Here is a 25,970-nt window from a genome sequence, read left to right as displayed (position 1 = left end):
AAACAAAAAGGTGTAATTGTATAAAAATGCAGCAGGACAGATGATGAATACACCGTATGACTGATCAATCATATGGAGCCTGGTGGCACTGCTGCTACTACTCATCTTCAGTACTGCAGTTGTACAAGACTTTACTGTCTGCAGTATTTGTCCAATGTTTTAGGGCTTTCTCTTCCTGACAAACTCTGAAGATCCTAAAATCATCCTACAATGTCTGCTGCGTTCCTTGCTTAGTATTTTATACAGGCTATGATAGGCGGTCCTAATTGGCTATGTGATAACTGAAAAACATTAAGGGGAAGCCAACGCGGTTGCACCTGATGTCATGTGAGCCTTGTGTGGCTGGTGCATACCTTCTGCAATGTGTAAAATGGTGTTGGGCATATTTTTTTTTGTTAAATCATATGAATCGAATTACACATTTGACCCGTAAGCAAACAGAAACCAAGTGCAATTTTCCATTTATTTTATTAAAATAATCAGTGATTAGCCAGCCACTAGGTGGTGCTGCCATACACAGACACATTGTGTAGTAGTGAGGTGAGTGCATATAAGAGAGAAGACTCCCCTTTTAACATGCATTCATTCTTATACATGCCTCTCTGGTCTAGTGCAAATTTTCAGTAATCCCAGGGGAAAGGAAGGTTCCTGGAGCCTGCCAGGGGAGCATATGCCATGAGCGAAAGGGTGCGAAAACATGGTTCTCCTCCTATCCGGGATGATAGAGAAGATTCTTACACACTACCCAAATTCTTAGGAAGAGGACGGATATAGAATAGCCATGGCATCAGTGTAACTAAACAATGCAAAGGAATAGTTGTATGGGGACTCGCATTTGGTAGAACCAATTTTAGTTATGGGAGCGCACAAAGGATGACACTTCTGCCACACAGCTCTGTTAGAGGCTTATCTTCAGGGAGAACTGAAGGATCAATAGTTGAGGGTTATCTCCTATATCGGATCTTATTAGCGGCTAAACCATTGGTCCTAAATGGCAAAGCTATAGGAGCAATGAATCTTTAGATGTGGTCACACGGTGAGGAGAGAATGTATACAGGGGGCCCACTCCAGATTGGGGTTCTTCCTATATGCAGTGGGGAAAATAAGTATTTAATACACTGCCGATTTTGCCAGTTTTCCCTCCTACAAAGTATGTAATTTTTAGTGTAGGTGAGAGACAGAATCTAAAACTACAGAAAATCACATTATGATTTTTTACATAATTAATTTACATTTGTTGCATGAAATAAGTATTTGATACCATAAAAAAACAGAACTTAATAATTGGTACAGAAACCTTTGTTTCTAATTAGAGAGGTCAGACGTTTCCTGTAGTTCTTGACCAAGTTTGCACACACTGCAGCAGGGATTTTGGCCCACTCCTCTATACAGATCTTCAGATCTTTCAGGTTTCGGGGCTGTCGCTGGTCACTTTTGAGTTTCAGCTCCCTCAAAAGAGTTTGTTTGGGTTCAGGTCTGGAGACTGCTTAGGCCACTTCAGGATCTTGAAATGCTTCTTATGGAACCACTCCTTAGTTTCCCTGGCTGTGTGTGTGTTTCGGGACATTGTCATGCTGGAAGACCCAGTCGTGACCCATCTTCAATCTTACTGAGAGAAGGAGGTTGTTGTACAAAATCTAGCGATACATGACCCCATCCATCCTCCCTTCAATACGGTACAGTTGTCCTATCCCCTTTGCAGAAAAGCACCCACAAAGTATGATGTTTCCCCCACCATGCTACATGGTGGGAATGGTGTTCTTGGGGTTGTGCTCATCCTTCTTCGTCAAACACGGCGAATGGCGTTGATAACAAAAAGTTCTATTTTGGTATCATCTGACCACATTACTTTCTCATCCAGATGGCCATTGGTGAACTTCAAACGGGCCTGGACAAGTGCTGGCGTGAGCAGGGTGACCTTTGCTTGTCCTGCAGGATTTTAATCTATGACAGCACAGTGTGTTACTAACGGTAATGTTTGAGACTGTGGTCCCAGCTTTCTTCAGATCATTGACCAGGTCCTCCCGTGTAGTTCTGGGCTGATTCCTGACCTTTCCCAGAATCCTCCTTACCCCGCATAACGAGACTTTTCATGGAGCCCAAGACCGAGGAAGATTGACCATCATCTTGTGTTTCTTCCATTTTCTGATAATTGCTCCAACAGTTCTTACTTTCTCACCAAACTGCTTGCCTATTGTCCTGTTACCCATCTCAGCCTTGTGCAGGTCTGCAATTTTGTCCCTGGTGTCTTTTAGACAGCTCTTTGGTCTTGGCCGTGTTGGAGAGGTTGGAGTGTGATTGAGTGTGTTGACAGGTGTCTATTATACAGGTAACGAGTTCAACCAGGTGCAATTAATACAGGTGATGAGTGCAGAGTAGGAGGATATCTTAAAGAAAAACTAACATGTCTGTGAGAACCAAAATTCTAAATGGTTCGTAGGTGATCAAATACTTCATTCAATAAAATGCAATTTAATTATGTAAAAATCATGCAATGTGACTTTCTGGATTTTTTTTAGATTCTGTCTCTCAGTTGAAGTGTACCTACGACACAATTACAGATGTCTCCAGTCTTTGTATGTGAGAAAACTTGTAGTGTATCGAATACTTATTTTCCTCACTGTAACTGATTGGTGAAAACCTGCCCCAAAGTGTGGCACTGGGTGCTGCAACGCCAATGTTACCAAGCCAATGTAAAATGTACTAAAGTCATAAAAATGTAATGAGGCACTAGGACATCCTCTCCCAAAAAGGAATGTTAGTGTCAAGCAGCACCTAAAAAAAAAAAAGGCCCAGAGTCCTCTGCATGCTACGTAGATGATATACAGCCTATGTGAGCATAGTACCTATATTATGCATGTATAAAAACCCAAATATGAGATTTAATGAGTTATTTCCTGCAATTATCCCTTATCCATAGGATAGAGAATAACTTATTAAAAACAGGTCTTATTGCTGGGATCCTAAAAATTAGCGCCTGGAATTAAGTAAGCATGCAATCCTACAAATGGGTGCTTAGGAACCAAGAGAATGGGGCTCCACAGTGCCCATCAGGAATAGAGCCCTCCATTCATTGTCTATTGGAGTATTCGTCTTTCTTTGGCAATCCAATAGCCAATGTATGGAACGGAGGATGAGCATGCTCTATTCATGATTGGGTTCTCCAGACCCCCATTCTCAGGATCTGAATCCCAGTAGTCATACCCCAGCAAATCAGCAATGGATAAGGGTTAACTTGCAAATTTGGGAATAATCCTTTTGTCGGGAACAGTTTTATTTAGAAGCAAATATAGAAGTAATTCTTTCTATAGAGCAAAAGGGAAAAAGCTATTTATCAGGAGACAAAAGTGATATAAGAGCAAATGTAAAAGCCTTTAGTAACGAAGATGTAGATGCGTGTGATATCTGAAGCAGGCTCCATCGTACATTCCACTCTCTCGGGATGTCCCATGCCTTTATCAAGAATTGTGCTTTTGCTTGAGAGGAGGATGACGGTAACCCTCAGCTCATTATTCATTGATGCTACATTTCAGGTCTCGTGTATACACCAAGAGGTACAAATAAAACTTGTACAATTCAAAAGAAGTAGATTATAGCGGAATGAAAGTGGGTGCATGTTCTCTACTAGACCTCCGAATTTCAGCTACTTAAGGAAGGTTTTACCGGGTTTGGCTACTACTTTTATATTGATGACCTATCCCTAGTACCACCCCTTGAACATGACTTGTGATATACAAATAATGAAGGCTCTGTTAGGATTCCCGCTTGGGATCTAGTAGAGAACATGAACTTTAAATATATGTTCATTTTCCTCAACCCAAAAAAAAGATAAGGAAATGGAAGGCTTAAGCATAAAACCATGATATCTCTACCTGGTCTAAACCCTTCTAGTGCCGGTAGGATACAGTGCCTTCCACCGGAAGAGGAAGAGGCCATCATATTTTTATCGGCAAACAAAGAGTCAAGGTGATGGGGGAATTTGGCAGATTTTCAGGAAGCACATAGCGCAGATCTCTGCGTACAATTAATTGCTTTGTATTTAAAACCATCTAATATATCTTTAAATTTTTGTGAGATAGAGGGGGCGAGTTCACATGTTCCCATATCTGATACAGGCAAGAACGGCTTTCTGTAAAAATCCCTGATTTAAGAACCCTGGCTCTTGCAGAAATAAATGTGCTTTTTTTTCTGTAATAATATAAAACAGTCCTTATCCTTAGAAAGGTGAGTTTTTTTATGGTGATGAGTAGGAAGGGATCAGTGCAAACAGGCAGGCAGTAAGAAGGATTGTCTGTTCCCTGGGAGAGAGGTTACACCATCCATGGACTGTTGGTGACACAAGGAAGAAGAGTGGTGGGTGTGATCCAGTCTTGGGCATACTCCGTCGGATTTGTCCTTTCGAGTGCTGGCTTGGGTGGAATGCAATGTCTTCCTCTAGATAACATTTTCAAAGAGTTGCATGGATCTCATAATATTTTCATCCTGAAGAAAGAAGAAACTTCATGATATTTTCCTTAAAATAAGAAAATAAATATCTGGAGTTGTCCAACTTATTCTCCTTGATCTATGGAAGTTCTCACCTGGGTGAAGAACAACACATTCTGGTCCTGCTCTATGGCCAGGCATTTGGGCCCCCTTGTTCTTGTCTATAGTGGAGGTCAATCCCAGACTTATTTACTACCCTTCATTACCCTATACTCATTACCACAGGTAGGAACATAGCAGATAAAATTAGATATTCTGGTTACCACCAAGCTAAATAGCAGTACTCAATGTCATGGAGCAGCTGCGAAAGGAAAGACGATATTAGGTTGTATTAAAAGAGACATTACCTGTAATCATCTCAATGTAATATTGCCCTCCCCCCTGCATTATAAGGCTGGTTTCTATATAGTTAAACGGCTTGTCAAGGACTTTCTTTTTTTACTATGGGATTGAAAATGAAGACGTTAACAGAGGCAACTACCTGCCTGTCCTGTGTGTATCTTATAAGAGACTTAGAGTCAAAAAGTCCAGAGAAGTATAAATAACAAGAATTTTTATTATTACAAAAGATAATAACAGGTGACTAGCACCAGCAGTAGGTATAAACAAAGAAAAACAGTTGGTGGTGTCAAAAAATTGCAGCTTCTCAGAAAAGTAACAGGTATTACTCCCGAGGAAGCCCATGCGAAACACGCGTTGGGGCTGCTGTTCCAGCACCTTCTCATACAGGGTACAATGGGTGAGATAATGTTGGCCTATGTATGCCTTGTACTTTTATAATTGTTGCATGTGATTTTCTGATAGTGTAACTTCTTTGTGACACTGATTTTTTTTTAATGTGTTTATAATATATACACACACACCATGGGAGTAAAAAATATTGAGGAATCTATACTAAGAAAATATGATATTTCTCTTGTAACATAACGCTCACTATATGTGTTGAGGGACTCTCGCTTGGCAGCAGAATTAAGGCACACAGAAACGGTTTCACACTTATTCAGACCATCCGGTTTATTTAAGCACGGCATAAACCGGATAGAGTACAGTCCGTTTCGTTACATCCACGAACATAACAGGACATCAGTCTGTTCACGTAGCAGATACACCTCTCTGCCTTCTTGCAACCCCCTTGTCTGAGGTTACCTTCTTGGAGCTCCGCTCAACACACTGACTTCTTATCAGTCCTAGCTTCCAGGGAAGCTGCCTAGCTGGGATCACTGACCCGTACTATGACTTGCTCCACAGGCCAAACCTGACAGTTACAGACCCTCAGAAGGACAGTAGCTTCCCCCCCAATGCAGCAGTCGTCACAGACTCTGCAGATACATGGCCAAACCATGTGCTATTCAGGAAGTCTGTCTTCATGTAGGACCTTCCAACACAGAGACTTTGTGACCAAACCACAGTTTCATTATATCATTATATTGCATGAGACACACCACTTGATGGGAGGTGTGTGGTTAGTCAGTCCTGCCCAGTTCTCCGGCCAACCTTGTAAGCCTAGCCCCTTATAAGCAAAACAAAGCTTGTGGAACTACAGGTCCCAGAGCAACATTTCAGGCTTACAGCGCAGAGGACCTCCTCATCTGCAACACATACTGGCCATTCACCACAACGCCGGTCTCTGTGTCACACTCTATATGGGGCTTTAGGACTTATGTACCTTTATGATACAACCTATACCCACTTAGATTTATACCTGGCACCTATTCGGGAAACACCACTAAGTTGGCACCTATTGGGGAAACAATTACAATGTTGTATTGTGGAATTTCTTCTAATAAGTGGAACCATTGAAAAAATCCAAACCTGTTAATTTTTCAGTCACAAGTCACATCCAATTTTGCTCCCATAGACGTCAGAGTAAGTCATGTGTGACTGCAAATCTAACGGAACATACAAATATCCATGCTTTACTCTGAAATGAGGGTCGTTTCAAACAAAACATACTTTGAGCAGGAACCTGGGTTTAAGGTGACTACGAAAACTAGTCATGGAGCAGGTCCCTGCTGGCTTCTACCCGCCCCAGCTTAGTTTGACTGACAGATCTCTACCACTTGTGTCTATAACCAGCATGAATCCTCTGACCACGTTCCCTTAAATAAAGGAAAGAGCTTTTTACAGAAAAGCTATGTTCACATTCATCGGATTTGCGTTAAGCTAATCTGCAGGTTTTCCATGTGAAATCCTTATCAACAATGAGTACATTATGGATTATAAAATCTGCTTCCTTTCGTTCTTTATAATCAATTTACCTTTTGACAAGTCTCCAAAAATTCATCAATGGTTACGACTCCGTCATGATTTCGGTCCATCTTCTGTAAAACAGATAAAATTAAATGACCTCTAGCATGAAGTGTCAAGTAGGAAGAACATTTATTAATGTAATGCAAATTCTAAGGGGTATTCTCATGTTGTTAAACGACTTTATTTGGTTAGACAGCATGAAAATACAATTGTACTTACATTTTCTATCTGCTGTCATTCTATTGCTCTAGAGCTTTTTATCTTTTACGTAGTGCAAAGCTTGTTTCAAGGAGCTGAGCTGTAAGGGAAGGCCAGGACTGTAGTCATGACCTGTACTCTGGTGGTAGCTGCGCCCAGCCCTTCCCCTACATGAAACAATATTATGCTCCTCGGCATACCTGCATCTCCAGACACATCTTCACCCAGGCACTTCCCAGGCCATAATGGTCCCTCTTCTAGGCGACTCGCATCAATGGAGACACAGTCCGAGACAACTTTAACATTTGCTTTACTTAGGATTTCGAACGTTACATCCATATGTGGTACATCATCACATTTGCTTGCTTCTTGATCTTTCCCTTGCTTGCTGTCACTTCTATGCAGTACACGACCGGACTGTACTAGACTGCTTCCCAGTTCCTTCCAGGTCTGACCTCACTACAATGACATTTCCTTCAGCCTGTTTCGCCCCAGACATGAATTCATCAATCACTACGTTTGGTGACCCCCGGTGAAGCATCCGGCCCGTCTGTACCGATGTCGTCGAAGTGCCAACTCCTTTTACCTCCTTAGTCCAGCCAACTTCTGCCCAAAAAGCATTGGCCCAGCCGGTAAGATGCAACATCTTCCTTTTCCTGTTCTGACCCACTGTTAAGACCTGCAGTGGCCGTGGGTAACATGGGCAATAATGACTTGACGTTACATGACTGCCAAGCTGTCCGGGCCTGTAGCCCATGTGGACTCTTTGGCGCCCTGGCGCCGTCTGACTAAACCACCCTTCCTCACTAACCTTACTCTTGGCAGCCCCTCCTACAATTAACCCTCTAAGAACCTACTATCAGGCCCCACTAGTATACCCCCACCTAGTGGCCCGCAACATAATTACTACTCCGCCTATGGGGAAACTATATCCTACGAGTGCCCTCCTCTAATGTCCCAATAAAGGATGTGCTCTTTCCCTAACTGTACATACACAAGTGACGCATAATATACATGCAGTATTATCTTACAAAACAAGAGGGAATATATACAATTATCTATACAATGGTAACACATTCAAGTGGCAATACCATAAATAATGAGCGGTAATACATTGTTATACCTGTAGCAGTACCGCAGGCAATAATCATAAAAACACATCTGTAAACATTAGAAACTAGAAGACAGAGGGAAGGGAAGCATAAGAGACATAATATCTCCCCCCTTACATTGCCACCAGAGCTTGACCAAGTATGCAAAGTAGTTACATTCCAGGAGAGGAGTTAACACTTAACTTTCCAACTCTCTCTTTACAGGCATTTAATTTCTATACAGTAGTTAGCTGCTTAGCTCCCTCCGCTTCGCTCTTAGGTTCTGAGCTGTTATCAGACCTGCAAAATTACCGGTCCCCAACCTCCGCCATTGGCAGCTTTCAGAACAGTTCTCCTAACACGACTCTCACTTTCCTGAGCATAATCAGAACTGTCATTCAAGGAGGAGTGCCCGTCCCACCGCACCACCCAAGCAGTCAGTAAGTAAGGAAACTGCAGAACTTGAGGTATTTCTTTAATATTACCTGGAAGAACCTCTCCACATGCTCTATGGGGGCATCATCTCTTAGCATGGGGTATGTGTAACGTCCCATCATGTCGTAGATGGATTTCATTATTGCCAGCATCTCCTAAACATAGATTTAATAGTTTGCCTTAAAACATCCACACACTTATTTATAGGGAATTTTAGAAAATTACCTATTGTTTGTATCATTTTCTTATGTTAAATGCATTTTTAAACATTTTTGATAATGGTTTTTATTTTTCGTATCACTAGATTTAAAAAGAAAAAAAAAAAAAATCACACATTGGCACTAGGCCAAATATTAGATTCCTTCCTGTTGTGCATATGGACATTATCAGCAATAGACTGACTCAAACTCTATTGAATTGTATTGAAGGATCTTTCACCAAATTTTTCATGTTAAACTGGAAACACAATGATATAGTTGGCTGCGGCACGAAATAAAACATTTTTTTTTTCTTTTTTAATTTTGCCTCTCCATTGTTGTGAGTTAAGTCCAGGTGGGCATCATCAGAGAGGTTTCACTGAGGCGCAGTACTTCTTTCTGTTCTATGATGATGCCCAATCATAAGCAGGAAGCAAGCAGTAATACTAAGTGAAAAAAAGATCACGCCCTGCAACAGCTCAGAAAAGGTTTCTTAAGGCCTCGTCACACAGCTGATTTTGTGACACATCAGCGAATTCGCCAGCAAGATCGCTGTGTGTCGGGGATCAGCGACCGGCCCCCCTGCCGGTTATCGCTGATCGTGCAGCACCGGCCAGGGCCGTTTTTCGATCGCTGGTCTCCCGCTAGCCACGGCTCCTAGATACCCAACGTTTACATTAGAAACCAGCGTCCAGCGTCGCTGGTCCTGATCGCTGGGGCTGTCTAACGATGTCCCAGCAATCCCATCATGTCGGATCGTTGGTGGGATCGCTGGGACATCGTTATGTGTAACGGGGGCTCTAGTGTATGAGATGTACTGTGTAATGACGGCCTGATCTACTGGTATAACCGACTGCATGATTAGAAAGTGCTGGTAGTGGGTCACAGATGACTCATGCCTTTCAGATATGGTCCTATCAGCACACGCCGGTGGAGAGAAGGTGGACATCTTCCCACCCACTCTATAGAAGTCCACATAAAACCAGCCCATGTATGCAACTTTAACTTAAACCTCACAACATGTAGTGTGCTGGAGGAAAATACTCTGGTTTCACTTCACTGGCACCATTACGCGCTGTGACACATATCTCCCCTCATACCGTGCCAGTGACCCTGTCACAATACATACAGTAATAAGGAAATAATAATGGATAGATTCCTGAGCCAGCTTTATGCCATGTTGATGTATAGCGGATATGCTGTGAAAAAAAACAAATTTGCAAATAATCCGCTGCAGCAACTCTTCACAAAATTGTCCACATTTTGGTGGAAATCTCTCATGTAAAATTAAAAAATAAAATTAAACGCAAAACACAGCACTTTGCTTAACTCTCTTGAGGCTTCTGTGGTTCTCCTGCCTTTTTCTGTACAACCCGGCCTCTAGGAAAAATCCACTTCCAATTTATATCCGAAATTGACATTTTGCAGATTGTGATCTGAATCAGAGAGAAAAGTGCGGATGGGATTTTCTTTGATATGAATTAATTTGCTGGGCACTGCCCCTAAAAATTCCTGAGCGACTCCTTCGCCTAAGCGAACCCTTTGGCCGGCGGCCGTGCCAGGCATTAACATGCGTAACTCGGCCTTGTTTCTCGCATGTGTGATCCCGGCCTTAAAGTCTAGTCCTAGTAGAAAGGCATCTCCAGCAGATCGGGTATTCAGCCTAGAAACCCATATAATCATGACAACTTTGGGAAGGATGGGTAGTTTTTTGCAATTCACATTACCTACAGTATAAGGATTCAATCTTACCTCTTTGGTAATGTATCCATCTTTATTTATATCGTACAGGTTAAAAGCCCATTTTAATTTTTCATGGACACTTCCCCGTAGTAGAATAGACAGTCCGACCACAAAATCCTGTGAAATAGAAGGGGGAATGTAGGATGTTACAAATTCTCTGCCTCGAGAAAGCTCCATAATCATTCTGTACAGAGCTGTGCACAGGGTGGGGTATAGCTTTGTCTTGTAATACAAGAAGCACATCACATAATTAGTTAAAGGTTCCAGTTTTTCTAAAAAACATTTGACCTTTTTTTATAAAGATGTCAGAACCATTGAGCTACAGGATCCGGGACAGAGGTCCTCACTGATCACAAATTGTTGATCGAAACAGTATAATCTCATGGATTCCGCTGACCTCTTCAATAATCTTTCAAATCTGTTATTTAGTTTTATATATATATATATATATATATATATATATATATATATATATATATACACACTGTAATTGTCTTACCTCAAACCGGATGGCGCCAACTCTGTCCATGTCAAATGCGTTGAATAGAAAGTGAGCATACATCGTGGCATCTGCAAATATGGGAGCTAAAGTCATTGTTACAGAATTAATCATTCCTATTACCATGGAAAAAGATTCACCTGTCTAAAATATGTTTTTATCCCCTTAAGGAACGATCCTATTTTCTTCTTAAAGGGGTGGTCCGAAACCAAAGTTCAATTTCATCCTAAATGTCTATTTAATTATAATCTAATCACTTTTCTTACATACCTCAATTTCATATTCCCTACCATTCCCTCTCTACTCTGTCTTCTTGTTTTTCTTTTCTTTTGCTTCCATTTCAATGACGTTTTATTTGAGAATTCTCAGCGTATGCTGGGATACTCAAACAGGCTTTCATTGGGGGTCGGGGCTGTGGTCACTGGTGTAGCTGCTTTCCCCACCCTAAAACAAAGCGTCATCACACAGTGACATACGTTTTCTTTTTTTCAGCACCACCATTTCTGGGTACATACTGAATAAATAATTGATTAACTGTTAATCAGTGGCGTAACTTTAAGCCCAGGGGCCCCAATACAAAAGCTCCAACGGGTCCCCCAAATTTTTGCAAGTTTTTAATAGTAGTGGACTTATGTAGGCCAAAAGGACTTTTTGGGCCCCCTAGGCACGAGTGCTACCCCTGCACCTATTGAAGTTACGCCTCTGCTGTTAATAACTCTGAAGACAAAGGGAAGAAAACTTTTTCATTTTTGTTTTTTTTAAACATTTTAAGCTTTGCTCTGTTACAAGCAGTTGTTTTTTAGTACTACTTAGGCTGTGTTCACACACAGCGGTTTTTCCTATAAAACCGCTAAAAATAAGCTTCCCATTCATTTCTATGCATTTTGCACTTTTTGTGCATATTGATGCGTTTTTTACCGCAAAAAAACGCATCGCGGTAAAAAACGCAGCATGCTCATTAATTTAGCGGATTTTTCCGTGTTTCTCGCTATTTCTATGCGTTTTGAAAACGCGCGGAAAAAAACGCATAAAAACCGCACGTTTTCTGCGCAAAAACCGTGCAGAAAAAAACGCGGTTTCTGGGAAGGGAGTCAGGTTTTTCAGCAGAAACTTTCTGCTACGTGTGCACTTAGCCTAACAGACGATATGTTTGATCAGTTTTTAATCTGTTTAATTTTGGGGGAATCAATATACAGAAAAACAACTTTTCTGTTTGCTGTTTTTTTTTTTTTTTTCTTCAGCGTCACTACACAGGATAAATAACATGACAGTTTTATAGTATTTTTGAGACTATGTGCCCATGCTAGCGTTTTTAAACGCTCAGGAAACTGATTCCCTTCCCAGAAAACGCACGTCTTTTTTCTGCGCGATTCTTGCGCGTTTTGTGCAAAAAAGCCACGTGTTTGACACGTTTTTTGACACGCGATTTCTGGGAACATTGGGGATGGCTAAAAACGCTCAGCAATGCAGAAATTAATGAGCACGCTGCATTTTTAGCCGCTAAGCGATTCCTGAGCGATTAAAAACGCATGCATTGGCACAAAAAGCCAAAAAAGCATGCAAATTAATTTGAAGCATCTTTTAAGCGTTTCTGCAGCGTCTGAGCCGGCACAAACGCTGCGGAAACGCTTAAAAAAATGCAACGTGGGCACACAGCCTTAAAATGTTAAAAAGGTGATTTTTTGTGTGTGTGTGTTTTTCTACTTTTATTTTTGATTTTTCAACATCTTTGTATGGTGTTGAAATCATGGTTTGGGGGTATGTAGAAGAAAGACAATGGCGATCAATGTCTGTAAGGCCGGGGTCACGCTTGCGAGAAACTCGCACAAGTCTCGCGTCGCAATACACGGCACTGCCGCCGGCACTCGGGACTGGAGTGTGTGGCTGCATGTATTTCTGTGTAGCTGAGCACTCCAGTCCCGAGTGCCGGCGGCAGTGCCAGGTATTGAGACTCGTGGGAGTTTCTCGCAAGTGTGACCCCGGCCTAAGTCTGAGTTCACTTGAGTGTATAAAATAAAAAAACGTTAGCATTTTCATTTTTGTTGTCATCTATTTTTATTCAACAGAAATCTATAAGACCAAATACAGTTTCCTATGTTAACAAATTGCAATGTATCCACAAAAATCTGATGCTCTGTGGATGATCTGTACGCGATCCAATTTTTTTCGCACACCCATGGACCTGGAAAGGTGAGTCTCATACGAAATATGGAATAGAGTAAGGCATGCTGCTAATTTCTTTGTCACAAGGACATTCAGTCCGTGTGAAAAACACGGAATCTGAACAGCCTCTTTGAAAAACATTGGTCGAAGTGCTGTCACGTTTTTTTTCAGGCACAGCACTCAGACCGAAAATATGGTAGTGTGAATCAAGGCTAAGTGTCTAATGGAAATTGCTGGGGTTCTGCCTATTCCTAGGCTGAATGAGTTCTGGGAGTAGAACTTTCTGTTTCTGCTTTCCTGTCTGCCCTGCTTTTGTACAGATAGGCAGACAAAAAAATTTTCAGTCATATGGCTGGCATAGCACAACTACTTTTTTTTTTTTTTTTTTTTTTTTTTTTTTAATAGGAATCTGTCAACTGGTTCTTGCTATTTAATCTGAGAGTAGTATAATGTAGGGTATGAGAGCCTTATTCCAAGGATGTGTCACTTATTAGGTGGTATGTTGTAGTTAAAATACAACCAGTGTTTTATTAGCGGGAGATCATCACTCTAGGACTCGGTCTAACGGGACAGGGCAGTCCAGTTAATCTGTGTAACCCCACCCCAACCAATGATTGGAAGCATGCAGGCACTGCTGTAAAACAAACCTACTTCTCATTTCTCATATCATTCCTGTCTCACAACCATAAACAGCTATTAATCACTTTCAATTCTCTCTTCAGTCCCCCAGCACCTCCTCCCTCTCCACTCATCTCTGCTGAAGACTTTGCCTCATTCTTCAAGCATATGATTTTCAACATCAGAGGAAACTTCAACCTACAATCCCCACAGCCCCTCCTCATAACTACTCAGCCCTCTTCCTCAAATGCCAGCTTCTCTGCCATTACAGAAAATAAGCTTTCCTCTCTACTCTCCAGATCACATTTCACCTCCTATGCACTTGACCCGATCCCACCTCATCCCAATCCTCACCACAATCTTCATCCCAACCCTAACCCATATCTTCAACCTATCACTAAAAACTGGTGTCTTCCCCTCATGCTTTAAAAATGCCTCGATCACACTCATCCTCAAAAAGCCATCCCTTGACTCATCCTCTCAGTTTAGCTATCACCCAATATCACTTCTCCCATATGCCTCAAAATTACTGGAACAGCATGTCCATCTTGAACTGTCCTCTCACCTCTCCTCCTCCTGCTCCTTTGACCAACCGCAATCTGGTTTACGACTGCATTATTAAACCGAAACTGCCCTAACTAAAGTCACCAATAACCTACTAACCACCAAAGCAAAGGACACTACTCTGTCCTCCTCCTTCTGGACATGTCCTCTGCTTTTGACACTGTGGACCATTCCCTATTACTATAGATTTTATCATCTGTTGGCATCACAGACGCGGCCCTATCTTAGATCTCTTCATACATAACAGACTGGACATTCAATGTCTCCCACCCACACACTACCTCCTCATCTTGCTCCCTGTCGGTGTTCCCTAAGGTTCAGTTCTAGAAACCCTGCTCCTCTTCTGCTACACTTTTTGCCTGGAACAGTTCATAGAGTCCCACTGCTTTCAGTATCATCTCTATGCAGATGACACACAGATCTACCTCTCTGGACCCAATAATACTTTGTTACTAACCAGAATCCCACAATGTCTGTCCACTATTTCATCCTTCTTCTTTGCTTGATTTCTAAAACTTAACATGGGCATAACAGAATTCATCATCTTTCCCCCATCTCACTCAACAGACCTATCTATCAAAGTCAATGGCAGCTCACTCTTTCCAGTCCCACAAGCTCACTGCCCCGGGGTAACCCTTGACTTTGCTTTCTACTTCAAACCACATATCCAAGTCCTTTCCACCTCCTGCCGACTCCAACACGGAAATATCTCCCGGATCCGCACATTCCTAAATAAAGAATCTGCAAAAACACTAGTGCATGCCCTCATCATCTCCAGCCTTGATTACTGTAACCTCCTGCTCTGTGGTCTCCCTTCTAACACTCTCGCACCCCTCCAATCTATCCTACTCTTACCTTTCCCCCGCAATTTCCTGGCCTCTCTCTGTCAATCCCTTCACTAGCTCCCAATTGCCCAGAGACTCCAGTTCAAAACCGTAATCATGTCCGACAAAGTCATCCACAACCTTTCTCCTCCATACATCTGTGACCTAGTCTCCTGGTACCTCCATGCAACCTCCGATCCTCAAAAGATCTCCATCTCTACTCCCCTCTTATTTCCTCTTCTCACAATCACATACAAGATTTCTCCCGTGAATCCCCCCTACTCTGGAACTCTCTACCCCAACATATCATTACTCTCGCCTACCATGGAAACTTTCAAAAGGAACCTGAAGAACCACCTCTTCCAGCAATACTACAACCTACAGTAAACCTTGTTTCACCATACCACTGCACAAGCAGCTCTAACCTCACCTATTGTATCCTAATTCCTCATCCAACCCATGTGGACTGTGAGCCCTCATGGGCAGGGTCATCTCTACTGCTGACGGATTCCCTTTAGCACTTTCCGAGACACACCACTGTCTTTGTGCCTCAGAGAAGTTGACCAAACACATGCAGGCTATTTTGCTATTTACCAGTCTTAGGTCATTGTTATACATGAAAGTGTTCATCTTCTAATTCTCCAACAGGAAAACATTCAGAGAAAACATAATTACTTTCATAGAGGTCAGGATCTAAATCCCACAAGCACATTAAATGAATCTTTTACTAAAATACCGTTCTTTCTAGATGCATTGGTCCACAATGTCCTGCTTCACGCATCTCACCATATTGATCTGTTCTTGAAATTATGAAGTAAAGAGCTTTTTTTTTTTTTTTTTACAAAGTCAAGTAATATTCATTGTTCTTTTTAATTTTCCAAAGGAAGGTTAGAAGTCGGAAGTAAATGTGAAAGGCTTTCATTGTTACGTACAGTGATGACCTACAAGAACTTATGCGTTTTAGCATTTTTTTTTTTTTGCAAACATGTTAAGCCACTTTGCTTTCTAAGGTTTTAGCTATAGATTCTATACACTAAAAAAATTCAGAATCTGGAATCCAAAGCACCAAAGAGACTTGTGACAGGGATGTTTTTATTACAGGAACATCAAAAAGAGAAACCCTTTCATAAATTGTCTCTGGGTCACCCAAAAGCAGTGCAAATTAAATAAAGACGCACAAAGCCTGATGACTAGAACCTCTAAAAACAAAAAAAAAGGGTTTATGTAATCCATGCCTCAAAGCAAAGAAAATTCAGATTTTTTTTTTTGTAGAAATTCGCAGAGCTGCAAACGCTTTTCTAAACACCCAGGTGCATCAAACCTTAGGGCTCATACACACAATCCTATTTATGTCCAAGTGCTATCCATGAAAAAAACCCAAATGGCACTCTGTTATTCAATGGGGTAGTGCAGATGAGCGATTTCTTTCACTGACCGAATCTGCATGTGAAAAAAATCTCAGCAAGCCCTAGCTTCTTCCGTAAATTGGATGGGACTCCCCTATTCAAGTCTATAGATGCATGAAAAAAATCAGATGCCATGCGGAGCCACACTATAGATTTTTATGGATAGTCCACGTTCACATGTTCAGTAGTTGGTCAGTATCTGTAAGCCAGGAGTGGGTGATAAATCCAGAATTGGTGACGTGTTTCTATTATACTTTCCCTCTGATTGTTCCACTCCTGGTTTTAGCTTACAAATACTGATGTAATATACTGACCAAATACTGAACATGTGAACGTGGCCATACACTGCAGTTCTGTAATATAGGAAACTGTAAATGGTCTTGCAAATAATTAATAGCTGCTGTAAAAAAAAAAAAACTACACACGGATGACAAGTGAGAAAAAAACTCTCGCTTTTCTGGATGAAACTCAGTGATTTTTTTTTGCGCTCGTGCATGTCAAATAATGGAGATAATTCAGGACTTCTGCTGCTCACCCAAAGAGTCGCTGTCCTGTTAAAGGAGTTTTTATTTTTGGAAAACTCCTCTACCCCGCTGTGTTTTTTTTTGTGTTTATTTTTAAATATGCATTTCTCACCCTCCCCTGGTCTAGCGCTGAGCCTCCACTGACACTCTTGGTGTCTGTTATTGTCTGCAGAACTGAAGTCACATCGGTAGCACTGCAGCCAATAACAAAGCTCCATAGCTCTGAACCAGCTGTAAGCCTGAGACGCTCGGAGACGCTGAGCTCACTCGTTGGCTGCAGAACTGTGAGAACTGAGGACAATAACAGACACTGGGTTCAGCAATGAAGACTCAGCACTGGGCAGGGAGATGGTGAATAAAGCAGAGTTTTTTTATATTAAAAAGAAAACTGCAACTGGAGGATTGGGGTTTTCTGAGACTTGAAAATTCTTATAAAATAACTTTAAGAGCACAATCCTGAAAGAGGTGAGAAAAAACCCAAGAATAACAGCAAAAGACCTACTGAAGACTCTGCAAAATACAAAAAAACTATGTTCATGTGTCCACTATTAGTATAGTGTTCATAGAAGTACATCCTAAAGGATACATTAGGGTCCAAGAACTAAGTTTAACAGACCAACTGGATATTTCAGAATGCCTCTGGGAAAACTAGATAAAAGTGGAACTTTATAGCACAAATGCCCAGCTCTGTGGTTGGAGGAAAAAACACTGTACACCACAACCAAAACCTCATCCCAACTGTGAAGCATGGTGGAGGACACAGCTTACTTTGTGGCTCTTTTGCAGTCAATGAAAAATAAGTTGAAATATGTTTTGGAAGGTTTTACAGAAGAATGTGTCAAGATTCCTCTCCTCAGAGTGTCTGGGACTCTGTGATGGACATCTCTGTTATTCTATCCTGTGCTGGGGTGTGCTGAGCTGTCAGTGCTTTGATTGATAGATCGGTTGACCTATCTGACTGGAAGGTGCAGAGATTTCCACAGGTGCTTCATGTTCTTGGTAATTTCCCTGCTACTTAGGTGAGCTGTCTGGCCCAGATCATTGCCAGTCAAAAGCTTGTTCTAAGCTTGTGCTCTCTGGTGTGTTCGTCTGTACCCTGTGCTGTAAGTTCTGATCTTCTGCTGCTGATAGCCCGTTTTGTTATTGCCCCTTTGCATCCGATATTCTGCTGCTGACCTTTGGACTGTGTTCAGACTACCCATTTGTTATTGCCCCTTTGCATCTGATATTCCGTTGCTGACTTTTGGACCGTGTTCAGACTACCTGTTTGTTATTGCCCCTTTGCATCCAATATTCTGCTGCTGACCTTTGGACTGTGTTCAGATTACCAGTTGTTTTTTTTTTTACCTCTTTTGCTTATCTGCTTATCCTCTATTTCTCTGACATTCTGACCCTGACATGTGACCTGACTTGCAACTTCATATTGTCCCTTGGTTTTCTACGTGATCTTTTGGTATTGACCCCGGAACGTCTGACTGCGCTGATTCACGGCCTAGCCGTGGGTTGTGTCACAGAATGTAAGAACAGCCACCTCAAGATGGAGAGATGTTGGGTGAGACATCATGACAGTGAGCCAAAGCATAGAAATAAATCAACAAAAGAATAGTTGAAAAACAAGATTTGTGTTTTGAAGTAGCCAAGTAAGAGTCTTGACCTTAACCCTATTGAGATTCTTTTGCTATTGAGGAATTGAAAGACATTTTACTGGGATGTGTTTCATATATTATCAGTTTAAAGGGAACCTGTCACCCCCCCCAGGCGGTTTTAAGTAAAAGAGCCACCTTGTGCAGCACTAATGCTGCATTCTGTCAAGGTAGCTCTTTTACTTAATGTCCCTCCCACCGCAGAAATAATCGCTTTTAAAATTGTTCAAAAATAACTGAATTTTGATAGGGGGGCAGGTCTTTCCCCCTCTGATAGACGCCTCGCATCCGTCAGTCATTTCGTATTTGGCGCCGCCTCCTCAGTGTTCTTTTGAAATGCTGGTGCCTGCGCTGTACTATAGATTCATGAGCATGCGCAGTTAGCGCTGCACGACGTGCCCGTGCTCTCAGATCACATCCTGGCCTTCATATTGCGCAGCCACAGATCCCGCCCCGCAGTCGCTTATGATTTATTCACACTGCGGGGCGGGGAATCTTGGGCATGCGCAGTAGTTCTCTGTGGCTCTCATGCCCAAGATTCCCAGCCCCGTAGTGTGAATAAATTATAAGCAACTGCGGAGCGGGATCTGTGGCCGCGCGATATGAAGGCCAGGATGTGATCTGAGAGCACGGGCATATCGGGCAGCGCTAACTGCGCATGCCTACGAAACTATAGTACAGCGCAGGCGCCAGCATTTCAAAAGAACACTGAGGAGGCAGCGCCAAATACGAAATGACTGATGGATGCGAGGCGTCTGTCAGAGGGGGAAAGACCTGCTCCCCTGTCAAAATTCAGGTATTTTTGAACAATTTTAAAAACTATTATTTCTGCGTTGGAAGGGACGCTAAGTAAAAGAGCCACCTTGACAGAATGCAGCATTAGTGCTGCATAAGGTGGCTCTTTTCCTTAAAAACGCCTGGGGGGGTGACAGGTTCCCTTTAATTAGATTGTGTTTTCCATCATATTGACATAGATATCAATCTGTATGCAATTTATTAGTAGTCAATGTAAAAATAAAAGAAATTACAAGGGTTTGCTATGGTATCTTCTTGCAACTGACCACGTTAAAAAGAGGTTTTATATAAATAAAGTATAAATGAAAATGTCTCTATGATTCTAGCAACACTACATTTTCAGTTTCTCACCCTGTCCAAATGGTTAGTGTCAGTAAACTGTCAGTGAATGAGAACCCTAATGTCTACAATCACAGACTGCAGTCGTGTACTTACATGGTCCTGCGAAGGGAAGAGCAAGAAGAATCCAGCTTCCAGGATCATCCAACAACATCCAAAACTGCAAAGATGCGTCTAAAACCTGTTGTCCCTCCTTCTCTGCGGTGTTTTAGCTGCGACAGTTTTTATATATATTTTTTCTACAATAAGGTTTTGGATGTTATAGAATGATCCTGGAAGCTGCACTCTTCTTGTCCTGCCCTTCTTATGACTTCTCGTTGAACTACGAGTTTCTGTGCCACCAGATACTCCAGTGGATGAGCTGACTTTCCGCCATTGTATAATTTACATAGTCCAGCATTACATCTGGAATAGGTTCAGTTTTTCGGTTCTATCTTAGGCCTGTTTCACACATCAGTTTTTTGAAATCCGTCAAAATTCGCCGTCGTGCAAAAAAAAACGGATCCGCCATTTTGCTTGGCGGATCCGTTTTTTTTCCCATGGAGTTGCATTACCGGCGGATCTTGATGGATGGCCATCCGTTCGATCCGTTTTTTTGCGGATCCGCCAAAATGTTGGCGTCCGCCAACATGCCTGAACGAACCATGCAACGTTTTTTCGGCGGCCGGATCTGCATTTGACATTGCGCATGCCCAGAGGATTTGGCTCCTCGGAAATTTAACCCTAAACTCCGTTCTGGCGGCGAAAAAATTCTCCTCTCCTCTCCTCTCTCCTCTCCCACACACAGGCAGCGGTTCCTTTAAAATTCTTCCTTCGACGGATCCGTTAAAATAACGGTCCCGTGACAAACGTTGTCATCAGTCCAAGAACGGATCCGTTGTCTGCCATTTTAGCGGATTTTAACTGAAGCAAAAAACTGATGTGTGAAACAGGCCTTAGGGTAAGTTCACATGGCTGCAGAATTTATCAGACCAGGGTCGGACTGACATCTGCTGGCATACAGGGCTTGGCAGCTGCCTAGGGCCTCCACTTCTCCAGGGGCCTCCAGTAAGTGGGGTGTCGCTAATGCTATGGGTCCCGTGAGTCAGGGGGACCGCCCGGTGCCAGCGGACCAGCAGGGGGTGACAGGAGCCGGCTGTTGCAGCTAAAGCCTGTGTCACTATATTCCATGTGGGGCTGCATTATACACTGAGTGTCTACATTATATTCTGTGAGGGGGCTGCATTATACTCTGAGGGAGGTATATTATATTTTATTAGGGGGGCTTCATTATACCTTATGAGGAGGCTGCATTATACTCTGAGGGGGCTACACTATATTCTGTGAGGGGGCTGCATTATACTATATGAGGGGGGCTACATTATATTGTATGGGGACTGCATTAAACCTTATGAGGGGGCTACATTATGCTCTGTAGGAGCTGCATTATACCCTATGAGGGGGGCTGCGTTATACCCTATGAGAGGGCTAAATTATATTCTATGGGGGGCTGCATTATATGCTTTGAGGGAGCTGCATTATACCCTATGAGGGGGGCTGCATTATACCCTATGAGGGGGGCTGTATTATACCCTATGAGGGGGGCTGCGTTATACCCTATGAGAGGGCTAAATTATATTCAATGGGGGGCTGCATTATATGCTTTGAGGGAGCTGCATTATTCTCTGAGTGGGCTGCATTATACTCTGTGGGGGCTGCATTTACCCTATGAGGTGGGCTGCATTATACCTGATGAGGGGGCTAAATAATATTCTATGAGGGGGCTGCATTATGCCCTATGAGAGGGCTGCATTATACCCTATAGGGGGGCTGCAGTATACCCTATGGGGGATCTGCATTATACTCTATGGGGGCTGCATTATACTGTATGAGGACTGCATTATGTTCTATCAGGGGGGGTACATTATTCTATGAGAGGGCTGCATTATACTATATGAGGGCTGCATTATATTCTGAGTGGGGCTACATTATATTCCATGAGGAGGCTGCATTATAATATATGAGGGATGCATTATATTCTGTGAGGGGGCTACATTATACTATATGAGGGGGCTACCTCAAGCCCTGCTATATCATCAAGATGTGTACTACCTTATATTATACCTTGATATTAGCATCTTTTACCCCACAATTGGTTGTCTTGTATTTATTTGTATGTAGCTACATAGTGGGCCCCAAGAATGATTTTCTCTGGTGGGCCCAAGGTGCTTCAGTCTGATGCTGACCAACTCCATGCTTTCATGTGGACAGGAGCTGCCTGCTATTAATAGGCACTAGTTGGTTCCATAAATCTGACCAGACTAGAGCATGCTGCAGTTTTTTTCACATGAACTTCAGGTGTTAGCACATAGGACACAACATCACTGCCTTTCAGGGCTTATCTACAGCATTTTATAATGCTGAAAATAAGCCCCCGATCCGAACTGCAAGATAAGAAAAATAAGTCTTATTGTACTCACCCAGGTAGGTGGTCCGCTCCGATGGGTGTCACAGGTTCGGGTCCGGTGCCTCCCATCTTCTTGTGACACCACCCTCCTGCTTCTTCATCGCTCCCCGACATCGAGCTCCTGCGCAGGCGTACTTATCTGCCCTGCTGAGGGCAGCGCAAAGTACTGCAGTGTGCAGGCACCTGGAAAGGTCAGAGAGGCCCAGCGCCTGCCCACTGCAGTACTTGGCTCTGTCCTCAACAGGGCAAATAAGTACGCCTGCGCAGGAGTGCGATGTCGGGGAGCGATGAAGCAAGCAGGAGAGTGGCGTCGCAAGAAGATGGGAGGCACCGGACCTGTGACACCCATGGGACCGCTCCCCCAGATGAGTATAATAGAACTTATTTTTCTTATCTTTAAGGTCAGACCGGGGCTTATCTACAGCATTATAGAATGCTGTATATCAGCCCTGAAAGGCAGTGGTCGCGTCTTATAGCAGCCAAAACAGCTGACAGGTTCCCTTTAATGCTGTCCGGTGGAGGTTGTTTTTTTTACATGGACAGCACTCTGATTGAAAAGACATTCCTGTGAGCGTACCCTTATAAATAGAAAAACAGAATTCAAGCTGTGATTGATCCGGCACCTAGTGTTCCTGCTTATGCTGTATGTACAGTAGTTAGCTGTACCCCCCACAATTTGTAGCACCAGTGTTACATTGCTTTGTCTATGGGCTGCAAGGAATAGGTAGAGAAGATACTCACCTCCTTGAGGGAAGAACTGTGAGTAGATAAGCTTGAAGGTTTCCTCATCCACCAATCCACTAGGACACTCCTGAAAAGAAAAGAAGATAGATGTGGCTGATGATCATTACAAGACTTGCACCATGGTTAGGTTATGCCATCAGATAATACCGTATATACTGTCCCCTATTCCTAACTAGATGTTACCGCCAAACAGTAGAACAACCAAAGTTTTACTCTGCTTGAAAATAACATCAGTGATTGCCGGTGAAGTGCCATCTCTCCGCTGACTCAGTCTTTGTTGACATAGTGGCATTGGAGATTCCTCATCTATGGCACGTGACCACAGCAAAGAGTCGGTGCTGGAGCTTATTTAGTTAGTTTAAAGCATCATGTTTTCGAGCAATTTTACTGTGAAATCCAACAACCCGTAAACTGATTTCACTGGACAGTATCTACGATCAATTTCACAAAATGTCACGCGTTGGAAAACTACTAGATTGACCAGTGAATTGATAATAACTGAGTGTTATGACACTTAATTTCTCAGAAGTTTTTTTTTTTATCTCTAAAAATGATGTCCTTACAGCTGACACCTCTAAACTAAGACTGTCCCCACTAGGGAACATTTTAAGTACTACTGCCATTGATACAAAACTCATCCATTTTCGGCCTGATCTGGAGAGGAGTGTATGCCAACTAGTGTATGGCGTACAAGCAATGCTTCAAGGAAAAAAGTCTACAAATTAGCGCTCCTGCAGAAAGAAGAAAACCAGTTATACTGTGCATCGAGGTGTGAGAATAGAGAAGAACTTCACAACAGCTGTCCACAGATGGTCTTCATACTGATGGAGAGCTAGTTTGCATATTGTTTCTCCATGGAACATTGCCTGATAGCTAATTCTCCATACACCATGTGGATCGTCAATATGACAACCAGTACACTCCGCTGCATCAACTGCATCTCATCCAGCCTACCATCATGTGTAAACGCACCGTAAGACCATGTTCACATGAGCGTTTTTGCGGCCTTTTTTTTCCTGCATTTTCCAGCAAATTAAAAGCCGCATTTATGAGTACCAGCAAAAGCTGTGGGATTTCAGAAATGTCATACACACGCTTGTTTTTTTTTTATCCCTGACTGAATTTGAGAACTTCAGCGTGTCAATTCTTTCAGCGTTTTTGCAGAGTTTTTTTTTCACCCACATAAAGCAATGAGACTGCAACAGCATTTTCAAAAGCGTTTTTGGGGAATAAAGTTAACTTACACAAAATTTACACAAAAGAGATGTATCAAAGAGCTGTGAAAATGCTGAAAGATTGACGCAGCGTTTTTACTGCTTACAGGTTTTGGATGCAAAAAGTCTGCGTGTGAACATAGGCTAAGTGGGTGCAAACGACTGTCCGCCTATGTGACCCATCTGGCCTAGGGTTGCGTCTGTTCTTTCTTAAATGGGAAATATTTGTGAAATGTATGACAGACAACGTGAAAGACATCGTTATGGACAACATGCTCACATTTTTAAATCCTCTGTATAAAGACTGGAGCTCCTTCTTTGTGAATTTGGTGACAGCTTGAAGCTGCTCCAGTCCCTCTGGCTGGTGTCGCACTGTCGATAGCTCCAACTCACTGTCACTGCTATCTGCAAAACAGGATCACAGTGTCACACCCTAAACAGAGTACCTGCCATATTTAAAGGGCTGTCCACTACTAGGAAAACTCCTTCTGAATTCCCTATTTTTATCCCCAGTAAAATATTAAGAGCCTATATTCTCCGATGCCGGCGTCGTTTCAGCTGTGTCAGCATTGGATATTCCTGGGATCACATGACTTGATAAGTGAAGCCTGCGACCAATCGATGTTGGCTTCATTGTCCTCTCCTAAGGATGAAGTTGACATCCGAAGGAAATGAGAGAACAGCAGAAACTCTCACTTCCTCAGGATGTCATGGTTTTTCTGAAGTAGGAAAAAAGTGAAGCCAATTGTGACTGGCTACAAGGATCGCATGACATATCAATGTCACGCAAGCCCCGGGCTAGCCAGTGCCAACACAGCTGAAATGACACAGGCACCGAAGGTCATAAATGAGGACTTATTAAAGTAAACCTGTCAGTTGATACATGCTTCCCAATCGGTGAAAAAAATCTGACAATGCTAATTTTTTTTTAGATAATTAGCAAGGCTGCTTGCATTTTTCTCCCCACAATGCAATATTACCATTGCTCTCAGGTCATACTAGAGAGGCCTAGGTTTATTTGTTCTCAGAACATAGAGCACACGTACATGTTTTTTTTTATACAATTAATTATTTTGACTTTGAAGAGCATAACTATTTGTCATAGGGAAAAATGATGGGGCCTTATCATCTAGTCACAAAAAAACAGAAATAGTTGTGTACAATACATAGAGATTAATAAATGTATGGAAAAAAGTGTATATCAGAGAATCTCCATAGTTGTGCTCAGTAGTAGAAGTCAAGCAATATGTTTTTTTTCTTGGCAAGAAATAAAATTGTTTTTGCCCTTGAGGGGGCATAGACAAAGCAACTCACCAACATGGACAAACAATTTAAAAAGCTTCACAGACGAAAGGCAGCATTACCAACACCAGATGCCAATAATAATTCTCTACAGGATGTAGAAGGATCCTATGATTTAGGGCTCATACTCACTTGTGAGAGACTCGCACAATTCTCGTGTGAGTCTCTTGCATGAAAACCTGGCACAGCCGCCGGCACTGGGACCGGAGCGTGCGGCTGCATAGGAATACATGTAGCCGCACGCTCCGGTCCGAGTGCCGGCGGCAGTGCCAGGTTTTCATGCGAGAGACTCGCACAAGTGAGTATGAGCCCTTAGGCTGAGGCTTCACAGCTGCAAATACTGACGAAACAACCACTCGCATCGAACATTCATGATAGGGGTGGCTGGTTAGCATTATAAATGCACAAATGTAAGAGTTGCATAGGGCGCCAGTCACACAGATAAGTGTGGCTTACAGAATATTGGTCATTTCCATACTATTAGATCAGG

The 25,970-nt window shown here is 42.5% G+C and overlaps 2 protein-coding genes across 3 annotated transcripts in view; one reads left to right on the top strand and one right to left on the bottom strand.

Moving 5' to 3' along the window:
- LOC141070519 (uncharacterized) overlaps positions 1-25,970 on the top strand; it is a 32,983-nt gene that overhangs the window by 3,469 nt on the left and 3,544 nt on the right. The gene's annotated exons all lie outside the window — the stretch shown is intronic.
- The window catches only part of LOC141070517 (calsenilin-like), a 241,082-nt gene continuing 215,563 nt past the window's right edge, over positions 452-25,970 (bottom strand). The window contains exons 3-9 of one of the 2 annotated variants that reach the window (XM_073559520.1): positions 24,459-24,583; positions 22,962-23,031; positions 10,899-10,984; positions 10,409-10,516; positions 8,510-8,614; positions 6,744-6,806; positions 452-4,482 (exon numbers count right to left, since the gene is read on the bottom strand). In XM_073559520.1, coding sequence (XP_073415621.1) covers positions 4,435-4,482; positions 6,744-6,806; positions 8,510-8,614; positions 10,409-10,516; positions 10,899-10,984; positions 22,962-23,031; positions 24,459-24,583 — 605 coding nt within the window. In that variant the 3' untranslated portion in view covers positions 452-4,434. The remainder of the gene's footprint in view (positions 4,483-6,743; positions 6,807-8,509; positions 8,615-10,408; positions 10,517-10,898; positions 10,985-22,961; positions 23,032-24,458; positions 24,584-25,970) is intronic. The other variant, XM_073559521.1, reaches the window with a different exon arrangement.

Source organism: Dendrobates tinctorius, unplaced genomic scaffold (genome assembly GCF_039654945.1).
Source record: "Dendrobates tinctorius isolate UK_male_01 unplaced genomic scaffold, ASM3965494v1 ptg000272l, whole genome shotgun sequence".
Lineage (NCBI taxonomy): Eukaryota > Metazoa > Chordata > Amphibia > Anura > Dendrobatidae > Dendrobates > Dendrobates tinctorius.
Note: the sequence above shows the minus strand (reverse complement) of the source record. Positions and strands in the feature narration are given on the sequence as shown.